Below are 13,262 nucleotides of genomic sequence, written 5' to 3' on the forward strand. Positions count from 1 at the left end.
GATATTCCATTTGATGTAAAGCGAGATAAACATTTTCCTGCTACCCTGTTATTGCTGCAAATTCTTCAATTAAAGAGACGAAACTTTATCAACTGATAAGCGTAACAATCGTTCTCAATTTTCTCTACTGGGAACAACAGTTAAACGAATTTAATTTAGCATACGTAGTTCTCTACTTCCGACAAATTGTTCTTCAGAGTATCAAAACCGAAACGACTATCTACCCAGAGACGCGATACTTTCTTCTGACATTTTTTTTACGGCTGTCAACATCGGCAAACATCAGCTCTCAACTTTTTCAGCGTTTCAATTTATAAAAGATGAAGCGATGTCTCGATCGTAAACGATATCGGTGGTCGCTGGCTTCGCAGATATTATCTGCGGTCGACAATGTTTCTCAGTTTCTTGCGGTACGATGTGACAGGAAAAGCCGAGAAAGGAAAATGTGCAAACACGATAAAAGGAAAAAAAGAGAGTAACTTTTGCTTGTTTTTACCTTCTTGTCGCGTGTAAAAGTTGGTTCCAGCATTGCACGTAGCTGTAATGGATCAATAGTGGCGAACACAGTGACCGGATGGGCTGAATATAGATACGCGGAAGAAGTACAAGGTGAAGCATAATCATTTGTCGTTTCTACATTTTCCACCTGCGACCAAGCAGTCCAATTTGCTGCTCTTTCGTAATTCGCGTCTAACCGGTGGTTCTTAGTGACGTTTCAGCGATCCAACCAGGCAAAATTATACATTGCGCTAAGGAGATACGAACTTTTTATATTGGGTTGCCAACTAAGTGATTGCGGATTTTGTCATTGGGTGGTATTGACAAAATCGGCAACCACTTAGTTGCCAAGCCAATAGAAGACGTCCGTTTAATCGGCTGCTAAACCTTTCAAAACTGGACCATTTTAGCCTGTGAGAGTAAAAATTGCTTTTCGTCCATCATTTTTCCGGACAATTTCTTAAACAAGATATAAACGCAAAAATCTGAGACAATTTTACCAGGAATAAATACATATATTGTTAAATTAAATAACAATTTACAAGTACAACGTTGCTTATACACAGTATCGAACGTGTAAGGGACAAGACATCTGTTTTAAGACATCAAATTCAGATAAATGTGATTCTATTAGGTTGTCCGAAAAGTTTCTTTCGTTTCATAAGGTGACGAACAATAATTTGTTTTATATTATTTTATTGAATTAGGTATTTCTATTTCTATCATTATGTTCGTGCATAATTCAATAAACTAATATAAAACAAAAAACATTGCGCGTTTATTATTTTCTTATCAAACGAAAGAAACTTTTTGAACAAACTGATACTATATACGCAACCCAATAGTTTCATGGGTTTTCCAGTAACATACGGCACGATCTATATTCGACCAAACGTTGATACATATTTAATGTTTGTTAATAAAACGAAAAAATATAGATATTGGAATAATGTCGCTGAAAGTAAAAGCAAGACAGCTAGAACGCAGATTATATATTTATAATTATAGTGATTCATTTATAGAAAGTTATCAGGTTCAAATTGTATTTGCATAAAATTTTAAAAGGGAAGAGTCATCCGATTATGTGATTTCATTATGAATATGAATTTTGAAATGACCGCGTATCAGGGCAAAATCCCGACCTATGATCAATTAGCAAACTGCTTGGTAGATGGGAAATTTAAGGAATGCTGGGAGTAACGACGGTTATTCCCATGGTTAACAAAAGAATGTAACTTGCATATTCTAATACGTTTCATATGACACGTAAAGATCGTGTGTGGTAAATGTTCAAAAATATTTTCACCAATCATTCGGTTCATTATCAAAACTGAATTTTTTCGTGCTATATTGCTGACATTTCGCACTGTGCAGTGTTGTTACTCTCGTTGTTCCCGACACGCTAGGTACGTATTTTCGAAATAATATAAAAAAAGACAGAAAGATCGTGGTAGTGAAATATCGATTACGTTGTCATGCTTCATTTGGAGTGCTGAAGGGTATCACGTTAAATGATTGAAATAAATCTCTTGAAATATTTGCTGTTATATGACACAGATGAAGCTTGGAATTCATTCCATTTAATTATTCGCGTTCGGTACTGTGGAAATATATTTTATCGCGATGATAATAGAGACAAAAAAGCTGCCTTAAATATTTCCCCTTTATACTTCGAAATGTTATTTTATTACGAAAGCAGCAGTTAAAAATAAGAATGAATGGAAGTTAATATACAGAATTTAACTGTTCAATGTCTATAAGCCTTGTTTGTTACTATACTTTATTGCTATATCGATTTACCTAAATGTTGATGCGGTCGTTTTAGCAGTGTTACATATTTGTTGCAGTATGTATCGAATTAATTGGATTTAAGAGAGTAAGTATAAGTCATAATTATTCTGTGCAATTAGATTGTGAAAAGATTAATTGATATACTGAAAGTTGTATACCTAACGAGAAATTATATCTACAGAGACCGACGTGTTTTAATCATACATTTTTGTAACTTAATCGCTGAATTTCTGAGAAACATACAAACTCATTTTTCTTGAAAGAGATAATTATTCTCTCGTGGATTCCTTATGAAAAGGCTTCGTGCACGAGTTTAGACACGCCCCGGAATATTTACACTGTCTATATTTATGTTTCTTTGCTATAGACACATTACTTTTACGTCATGCAATTAGAAACATAATATTTTCTCCCCGAGTACCGATAAAACCACGAATTATTTAAAAGGGAAGTTCTGCGATTCGAAAATTCAAACAAATTTGACGGTACAGAAATTTAGTTCATGCGATGCTAACAGTTTTCTTTCTGCAGAAAAACGGGGTAAAACAAACGCCAAAGAAATCTCGTCTTTTCATATTATCCTGAATATTTGAGAAATTATATGTGTAAGATATAGGAAAAAAGTTACATTAAAAGTTGAAGTGTTCTTTATGATCTGTATTGCGGATGTGAACAATTTTCAAAAATGAATGTTTTTCTCAAAAACTACCCCCTGTTTTATTTCGTGTTGTCACACGTATGGATACTGTTCGAGCAGCTTCTTACGAATAAATAAATGAATTGAAACAACGTACAACGCTGCTCGTGAGCTCTTGTGTAGCTATTGCAGCTCATGTAAATTACTTATATTGATTAAATTATATTAACTATATTAAATTATAGACGTAATTTGTTCTGTATTTCTTATCCTGAAATATGTCGGATATAAATAAATGTTACGGTTACGGTAGCATTTTCTCGCTAATATCCAACTAACAATAAGTAGAGAGAATGAGTCGTGTCTAAAAATAAGTGAGATATCACGTACATATCGTGGATTTATTGTATCGTGTAAATAAAGGGAGGGGGGCGAAAAAAATACACCAAGAATTGAACCTTCGAAAGATCATAGGTGGAAGTGGATTATGGGGAAGAAATTTCTTTTGAAAATTTTTCACATCCACGATATAGGCTATAAGAAAGAATACAATTTTTTATTTAACTTTCTTCTGTATCTTGTAAAGTTTCTTAGATATTTACGATAATATCAAAAATTAAGATTTCTTTATGGTATGGGGGCGGAGTTTTTACTCTTAAGATCGTTTTTGAGTAGGAAAAAAATTAGACCGTTATCAGCATCACATAAATTACATTTATGAAAGGTCGCAAAATTTGTTGAGTTTTCAAGTTGCCGAATTTCACCTATAAGTCTTATTTATTTATTTATTATTTATTACATACAGAAAAACTGGCAATTTTCGAAAGCCTGCCACAAATTAATAAGAGAAATAACCAACCATGAAAAGAAATACTTATTTGTTGTACGTTCCACGAAGACACATTTCTAATTCGACGTGTTATATTAATCGTTTAAAGTTTTTATGGAGCAGACGTGTTTGAAATTTTTACGATGATATACGCACGAGACCGCATATACATTGCATGTTTACCCAATAAACAACCTTGTAATGCAAGAGATAAAGCAGTCTTCCTCCACCATATCGCCTTCCCATTCAAGAAAAAGGTCAAGGTGGTAGATATAAATAATTATAAAAATAATTTATTGCAAGCTACCTGTTTTAACGGAACACGTGCAGCAAATGTTGGGTAAAGGACGACACAGCTCGCCGTAACCAACAGCAATCGAACATTTAATCACGTTATTGCGACAGCATCGTAACGATACTCTACGACCAAAAATCTTGATTCTGTTACGTTGATTCAAAATTCACGTGGCGAATATTAGCGCACTAAGTAGAGCTACGTAATGAGAACTACAAAACAGTTTTATCGCGGACTTCCTCAAATCCATTTTGGCAAATATCAACACAGCGAAGATTATTATTATTATTTACACAGCTTGCTTCCCTTGTTTCCTTCTTCTATAAAAGAAAAGTACTCCTCTTTGCTCTAAATTGTTGTATTTCGACCGATGGTAGATACACCATATGTATTTCAATTATAAAATTACAGATGAGAAACGAATTGCAATAGTTTTGCTTTCTATAAACTTAGCTAGAAATTTCCTGGTTCAGATATTCGAATATCTCTACGAGCCACTGCGTGTTATTTGCAAAGAAATTATACAAACGGTTAGAAGCCGAATGATTAATTGGAAACGCATTAGCAGTCTTCTGCAACATTTCCCAATTCTATCTTACATTCGGGATGAACTCGCGCGAAAAGATATGCATTGTACTAGGTCGGGTGCGTGGCATTTAGGTGCAACCACAGCGCAATTTCTTTTGACACACGCGCGCACCCATGCACACACACACACATACACACTTACTTAAAATTATCCGTTCTTAATTAGAGAGTTAGTTATACCTATTCACTCAGCGATTCTTCAATTAATGAGAACGAATAGGTTCTCTTCTTTTCCAGTGTGGTCGAGGGTGTGGTCTGTATTCTTTGTGCGCTTTATCTTTATCAGTCGAGATGCGGAGATTCATTCACTTCGTCGCCATCTTTAATATTGTCGTGAGATATCGTAACTACCTCATTTTTTTTCTTTTTTTTGGTATCGTTACGGATAAAGAAGAAGAGCAGTGTAAACGATAAAAGTTTTGAAATTACCTAATATGTCTACAAACTTAATACAACTTAATTACAAACTTAAGTTTAAAGTGCAAATATATATATATATATATATTTATATATGTAAATTCTATAGAATTCAAAGTACCCGACAAGCGACATTTTTATTTTTGTTTTGTTCTACCGGCAGTCATTTGCTGAATAGAATAGATTACGAGAGAAGAACGATTCTCGATTTTCCAGGTAAAATTTGTATTATCCCAAAATTATTCCCAAAATAAAATTTTCCAGAATCGATCGTCTGATTTACCCCAAGGATTTACGTTATTACAATACATATACGTAATGCTGTTTCCTCATCTGCCATGTAAAACTGGAAAAATGAAAGTAGTTTATAAAAATAGAATATGAAATATTCTAATAAGATTCATAGAAGCATTCAAATACTTTTGCGAGCCACGTTATACGCATATAAAATACGTTCCAACTTTAATAATCGTGTTAAAATTACTTTCGCGAATCGCTGTGGACAATAGCCATAAAGAATATTACATAAAAGATTAAAAAGTATAAACTTTCAATGGGAATCACAATGAAAATAAGGTCTAGGTAGATAGGGCACCGTGCGAAATAGTGCCAAGACAGTTGATCTATAGATTTGGTGAAGAGGATTGTGTAACAGCAATCGCACAATATATCATCACTTGGCTCGTTACCATCTCTTCATTGCTTGCTCTTTTAAAATGCGCGAGATGCAAAGAAGCGATTCCTGAAAGTTTCTCGCGATAATTACAATCGGTTTGATGCGAGACTGCGCTTGTCGCAGATTCGTATTTTTAATCGTGCGTCGTTTTATAAATAGACTGCGGATGTTTACGCAAATTAGTATTTTTGTAAATGCTAAACTAGAGAAATGGAACCACAACGCGGAGATTTATTCCACGTGTTAAACATCATAACGAATAGATACTGCGCTTTTGATATTTTACGCAATACTTTGTATTTTATACAATTTTTGTCTATCACGTATATTTCATTTAAACGTTTTACAAACCCATAAACATCCGCAACCTATTCGCGAATATCTTTATTTTTCAAGAATTTCGTTAGTGATCAGCGAAAAGTAACAATTTAGTTGGTCTTCCCGCAAAAAAATACTTATCTTGGAATTTTTATAATCTCTATTAATGTTTGTCAAATAAAATAGATTATCGAGATATGTGTAATTTTATGTACTACGTTAGATTAGCCGCGTAGTAGTGACGCACATATATGAGTATGAGTGCGTGGAGTATGTGCGTGCACAGCGTCTCGAAAAACAGATGAATGCAACTGTTTCTTTAGTAGTGTGGCATAGAAGATGGTGAGACAAAGAAAGTGCTGAGACGCGTGCAAATGTATATCGGCGAATATCTTGTAAATCACATATTAAATAAATCTGAAACTATTTTGATATCAATTCTAAGCGTAATCCAAGTGTTCCTATACATTTATTTCGGTAATTAAGATCCACGATTCTTAACATAGATATATGGCGAAATTTTTCACACAAAAAGATATTTAACCGGCGAAAATATCTTTCTTCGTTGGAAGAAACTTTTCATCAAAAATATCAAGATAAAAACAACATGCAAGGTACATAAATTCTCGTTAACCAGTGTGGGAACTTTTAATTCCATTAATCTCTGTAATAACTTGTTCCAACTTTTTAATTTGTAACTATTTGAAATATATTTAAGTCAAATAATTAAGAAAGAGAAAGCAGTTAAAGCCATAAAATGTTCAAACTCCGATATGTTTCACGTCAGTTGCAGGAGTAAATGCATCTATACCGATTCGCAAAATTAGCACACAATGAGGTCCAAATTTATTAAGTATTCTCCCTTCTTAGAACACCGTACAGTACGTAGTTCCTCTTTTAGATACGGGCCTAGACATTCTAAAGACAGTGCAATCGCAATAAATTGTTATTTATAGAGCAAAGAAATTCTCCGTTTCCGTAACTATTCTAATGCATCTTTTGACGCAATTTTAACGTCCAATAAAAACGCGATAACAAAATAATATCAAGCAAGTCCTTGAAACTTCCTGTCATAACCATAATGTTAGAAAATAGAATTCAACGATCCTATAAATTAAACAAGAAAAAGATTGTAAATGAAATGTTGCGTTAACGGATTAATAAATATACTTAATAAAGATGTCTATTTCAAGCTCTGTTCGTTTCTCAATTGATGATATCTATGATGATCTCACACGTGGGTAAATTTGGATACAAATGAAAAAAAATATGCAATGATACGCCTACACGTCAATATTCCATCTCGAGTGTTCTGTGTGAGTCATGTGCAAGTTTTTATTGTTTAATGCGTTCAGTTTCTGAAATTAGTTCTGCTACTAATTCATCAGCAAATCTCTACGTTTGCATAATAAACAGACTGCGGAAAAACTATGCGCAAGAAGCAATGAATAACGTTGTTAAAAGACACACAATCCATCTTGCTTTATCAACTTTGATAATTACGATAAGTTTTTTATATAAAAGAAAGAACGTATGAAAGACAGTGGCTTGATATTTTCTAAACGTAATGGCCCATAAACCTATTATTATTAATACATATTTTTATAATAACTCGCTTAAAAGCTTTACAGGAATACACTGAAGAGATTCCGCTTAGGAATACGTGTAGGCTCTTGAATTAAGGATATTCAAGAAGCAATTCATTTTCAGAGTGAACAACGATCTGAAGATAATTTTCCCAAATACTTTGCATTTCATGTATGCAATACTAATTAGATACTATACTCGACATGTGTCGAAGCATATCAATTTTTTTCGCTATATCCATCTGAATTATCGTTACAAATATTAATGCACGTTTCATATTTTTTCAAAGCTACTTTATTACTGTGCCATCGGCGTTGTTTGAAGATTTCAGTAATCCCGTCTAAACGCAAACAGAAGTTAAGAAATGTTCTCTGAAGCGCATTCAGCAAGGCTCGAGTTCAATTCTACGAACTGATATCAACAATCCGCTAATCTAAGCATCCGAAAACATAATAGAGATACGCTGTATCGCTTTTTGACAATTATAACGATAACAAACGGTGCAATTTGAAAAGTGTTCTCACGAATGATTAACTAATTCTTCCATAGCGTTTTATACAGTACGATCGGTTTAACTCTATCGCGATGCCCTAATTTTTACATTAATCGTGATCTCATTTTAGCAGACAAATTCTTAGGCATCGAGAATGACCAAAACGACATAGCAGGATTAGACTGCGATTATTGAAAGTACAAAAAATGTTATGTTCTTAGTATCAGATATGAAAGGTGATATGTGTGTTTGAGATGGGAGTGTGGGTTTTTGGATATGGCGAGTACCGTGGCGGTTGTATGGGAATGAGTGCGAGTTGGAAATGTGTAAGCCAAGTGCTTGTCTCCGGGCTGCGAAGCCAGAAAGTAAATAAACATATACACATATACAAAAAAGGTTATGTACCGAAGTTGCCTTATTTTATACGAGAAACTTACTGAAACGTTTAAATTGTTTTTTATCGATATTTCCAGAGATTCCAATATTAACGTAATCTTTTGAATTGCGCAGTAGATACTTAAACCGGATATACTCTAGACAAATCGGATAATTTGATATTTGCGGATTCGATTGGCCAACCGAAACGAAAAGCCAGTAGCGAAGATTTAATGCGTAATATTTCTTACACTGTAATATTTCTCTAGCGTCTAGTAAATTCAGAAAGAGTATAAATGATCGGGCCAAAAACAGCCGACTACGACTGATACCAGTACGTATTCTCTAATTATTCGATGTAATCTACAGAATGCGTCAACCGAATATGTCAGGGCCGAAAAGCAGAAAATAGGTGCTTCAACGGTATATATATAATCTAGACCGAATTCTAGCAACAAATATGTATAAAATCAACCATAATTATACTGATGCACTACAGAAAGTTCGACAAGAAAACAATAGCTGTCGGATTAAGAGAATTTACGCGTTTCCAATGATTGATAGTTGTTCAAATTTAGAATTTAAATAACCAGTAGAATCTGTTCTAATACTAATATTGTAACACCGTTTTGTCCTAATATTTAGACAGCGAATTTAAAAATAGATTTTTAGATTTAAAGATATAACCGTAAAAAAAAATGTTTGAATAATAGTTCATATCGCGAATTGAATTAAATATTAAATTATTAAAAAATGCATAAGCATCCGCAGTCTAACTATTGTATTGAATTAAAATTTATTTAATATAGTTACGGATTTAGTGCAAAAATGAATCCCCAAAAGATAATAAATATGCTCTTTCAATCGTGGGAAATAATCGAATTCAATAACACGTGTTAATGTAAACTTATAACACGCGTTATACGTTCAAGTAACTGTGTATGCTTGCATACTTTACATGCTGAAGCTGCGCTTTATTATCTACGTATATACATATATGTCTGCTTTTTTCAAATCAATATTCATCAATGTTCCTGAACGTGGTTGTCTAGTTAATTAAAACTAATTGTAAAATTACTGTATAAATGAGTATATTAAAATGAAGAACGTAAGTACTACAAACCTTTTTCAAACATTTTGTGCAAGAAAATTGTAATTTATTGCTTTATATATATATATATATACACATATAAAATTTGTTCAGTAGATTTTATGCTAATAAGTAAGATGATGAAATCTATATCACAGCACAACGGATGTTACATTGTTTGATTTATGCATATGATATTACTTAAATGTAAAATAAATTAGGAACGGATTACGCAATAAGCAATAGATGTCCAATATCTATAAATATATATACACAGATTTTAGCTATGAATATGTCACAATTTAATAACATGCGATAAATAAAGTGGTCGATTTTGAATAAACTAATAACAATTTAATTTCTATTATTATCAATTATGTAAAATATCGTGTGTGTATAAAATTTAAAAATGTTGAACAAATAAAAATGGAATCGCATTTAGCAGGACGCAAACTTAGCAAAATTTAATGAATCATGTCCTTCCCACGATTAAATATTTCGAATATCAAGAAGAACCGGAAGCGATTATCTGAGTATGCCGAAATAAAAGTAGTATACTACGTATTTGCATTAACAAGCAATTCATAGAATTCCTTAATTTTCAACGTAAGTAATTAAGAATGACACTAGTTTCTAAATAAAATAATGAAGAAGTTTCATGGCGCTGATATTCAAAATACAGTGGGATGTTAAATGATATCGAAGAACGATACAATAGAAAGCACTTGTCATAAAAATTTCGATGACTGAACGATGATAGGGGAAAAATGACACAGAAGAAGTTATATTAACTTACCAAATGCCGTTCCCAAGTGAATTGTTCGGTACGTAGCGGGCCGCAACACCATGCTGTCCATTCAGCATGGCGAGATGTGTCAAAAACACACACGACGAGTCTTCTTTCTTGACGTTTAAACACGCGCGACACTCAACCAATGTCCCGTTCGAAAAGAAAAGATAAGCGACAATTCTAAACATTTCATGAATATACACGCATCGACAACAGCATCCACACACCTGACACGTACACGCATACATGTAGCCTCGCTGAGAAAAACGTACACACATCAAGCATACAATCGCAAAACATACATGATGTTACATGCACATACATCGTCAGGTTAAACGAAACGAGCGTCGGATTCCCATTTAAGGTGATATGCGTTTGAATTTGATTCAAGGAATGAAAAAGCCGAGGTAACCTATGCCTGCATTGGAACGATACTGCGGCCAAACTATATACTTTAGCGGCCCAACTTTACGAGAAAAACGATTCTCACGAAAACCCGGTTTCCTGACACAAACTGATCTATTCGATGAAGAAAGCTGATACAAGAACAAAATGTCATTTCGTCCTACTAACCTATGCGTTGTACGTCAACCGGTTGTCGCGATTACTCAACGAGTTCAAAACATTTCCGCGATACTGACTCGTGCAGATATCACGACGGCTGCCATATTGAAATCTCATTCCATAAGCCATCGACAAAACGATAGTGAAAGAGAGACGATCGCGTAAAATTTACTAGATGCGCAAAATTCGATCGATACTCGCGACCTCTTAAGGCGTAGCGTGGTATTTTGTAACGCCGTCAATATTATCGCAAGATTACATTATATATCTTTCTTTCCTTCTACTATATGTATTTTCTTCTATCTTTCTCTTATAGTATTTTTAGATAATAAATACTTTCCGTAAATAAAATATTTTGAATATAAATTTTTAAGAACTTAGTACGTAGGTATTGTTCCTCTATTATCAAAAATCATTACTAATCGATAATGCAACTCTCCTGTTTGCACTGTCCCAAAAATGATCAAAACTTGTTACTTTATATTCCTATTTTATCCATGTTTAAACGAACTGGTCGATTTTTCCCGCGATTTTAACTTAAAGTTTAAAGATGGGAGTTGAGAATATTGTCGGTGAACCTATGAATATTGAAGCTGTGCCATCGACGAGTGGTTATAATATAAAAAATAAAGAAAAAGATAAGAAATCGGCCAATTTGCCATGGTATGTCAGTATAAATAAATATATAATTTTGAAACTAACAAATTTTGAGGTTATGTTTTTATTCCATAATTGATTTATATATTTATAGAGTAATAGAAAAGGAAGTTAAAATGCAAACAAAGTAATTTAATAAATGAAGGTCATTAATTGTTTAGGATTGAAAAGTATCGACCACAAATATTTTCTGACATTGTTGGTAATGAAGACACAGTATCCAGATTATCGGTATTTGCTGAACATGGGAACTGTCCTAATATTATCATTGCTGGTCCACCGGGAGTTGGTAAAACTACAACTATATTATGTTTGGCACGTATTTTATTAGGACCAGCGTTTAAGGAAGCAGTATTAGAATTAAATGCTTCAAATGAGAGAGGAATAGATGTTGTCAGAAATAAAATTAAAATGTTTGCCCAAAAGAGAGTAAGTATTTTTTTCTATGTTTGATACTATATCAAACCCCTTCATATATCCCTTTTAAATTTTCTTTGTCAAACATTTATTCCATGTTTATTCAGGTAAATTTGGCAAAAGGAAAACACAAAATAATAATTCTGGATGAAGCTGATAGCATGACTGATGGTGCGCAACAAGCATTACGTAGGACAATGGAAATATATAGCAATACAACTAGGTTTGCACTAGCTTGTAATACAAGTGAAAAAATTATCGAGCCAATACAGTCACGCTGTGCCATGTTAAGATATGGAAAATTATCAGATGCGCAAATTTTAGCAAAGATTATTGAAGTTTGTCAGAAAGAAGATGTACGATCAATCTTTAACAAATTGTTGTATTTTTATTTAAATATTTGAATGAAAATGTATTGCAATAACACTATATATATAATGAATTAACTAGGTTTCACATACAGATGATGGTTTAGAAGCAATAGTATTTACTGCACAGGGTGATATGAGACAGGCTCTAAATAATTTACAATCAACTTATAATGGTTTTGGACATGTAAACAGTGAGAATGTTTTTAAAGTCTGTGACGAACCACATCCATTACTTGTTAAAGAAATGTTGGAATTATGTGCACAGGGTAAAATTTCCAAAGCATATGGGGTAAGATATTATGCTATTTTAAAAACTTCCATTTAACATACCATAAGAATATAAAATGCCCTTTTTGATAAATGTTTATAGATAATGGAACATTTATGGAAAATGGGATATTCTGCAGAAGATTTGATCAGTAATATATTCAGAGTTTGTACAAATCTATCCATCGAAGAACCATTAAAATTAGATTTTATAAAAGTAAGTTAAAATATATTTATATTGTGTATGAATATGTAATGAATATTTTATATCGATATAGATATGAAAATACAAATTTGGAACTATCATTTTAGGAGATTGGAATAACTCATCTAGGAATAGTGGATGGAATTAATAGTTTACTACAAATGAACAGTCTTCTTGCTAGACTTTGTCAAAGAACTATGCAGAAATAAGAATGAATTCTACGATAAGAATATGTAATTTGAGAGAATAAAACTATTTATATATTTCTATTACATAAAATTTTTATTTTTTCAAAAAAATGATCATTTTAATATTTTAATTAATACTACATATACTTCGACTAGCAATTGATGAAAAAAAATTGGATTTGATGTTCACGTAATGATATACATACATA

At 32.8% G+C, this 13,262-nt stretch overlaps 2 protein-coding genes across 2 annotated transcripts in view; one reads left to right on the forward strand and one right to left on the reverse strand.

Annotated features, from left to right (window-relative positions):
- Positions 1–11,107, reverse strand: part of LOC100745450 (neurocalcin homolog) — a 76,913-nt gene extending 65,806 nt beyond the window's left edge. Inside the window, exon 1 of the mRNA XM_003486142.4 lies at positions 10,958–11,107. The gene's annotated coding sequence lies outside the window, so the exon portion shown is untranslated. The remainder of the gene's footprint in view (positions 1–10,957) is intronic.
- Positions 11,108–11,338: 231 nt separating this feature from the next.
- Positions 11,339–13,137, forward strand: LOC100741414 (replication factor C subunit 2). The gene is made up of 6 exons (XM_033318500.1): positions 11,339–11,611; positions 11,767–12,034; positions 12,130–12,378; positions 12,473–12,682; positions 12,764–12,877; positions 12,973–13,137. The coding sequence occupies exons 1-6, from the start codon at positions 11,499–11,501 to the stop codon at positions 13,072–13,074; spliced, it is 1,056 nt and encodes a 351-aa protein (XP_033174391.1). The 5' UTR covers positions 11,339–11,498; the 3' UTR covers positions 13,075–13,137.
- The last annotated feature ends 125 nt before the right edge of the window (positions 13,138–13,262 follow it).

Source organism: Bombus impatiens, unplaced genomic scaffold, assembly GCF_000188095.3.
Source record: "Bombus impatiens unplaced genomic scaffold, BIMP_2.2 scf_0099, whole genome shotgun sequence".
Lineage (NCBI taxonomy): Eukaryota > Metazoa > Arthropoda > Insecta > Hymenoptera > Apidae > Bombus > Bombus impatiens.

Excerpts from the sequence above, each read along its gene's own strand:
- LOC100741414 (XM_033318500.1), top strand. The coding sequence starts at position 11,499 with ATGGGAGTTGAGAATATTGTCGGTGAACCTATGAATATTGAAGCTGTG. Across the intron at positions 12,379-12,472 it reads AAGTTTGTCAGAAAGAAGAT|GTTTCACATACAGATGATGG; the intron begins GTACGATCAATC and ends TGAATTAACTAG. Across the intron at positions 12,683-12,763 it reads AAATTTCCAAAGCATATGGG|ATAATGGAACATTTATGGAA; the intron begins GTAAGATATTAT and ends AAATGTTTATAG.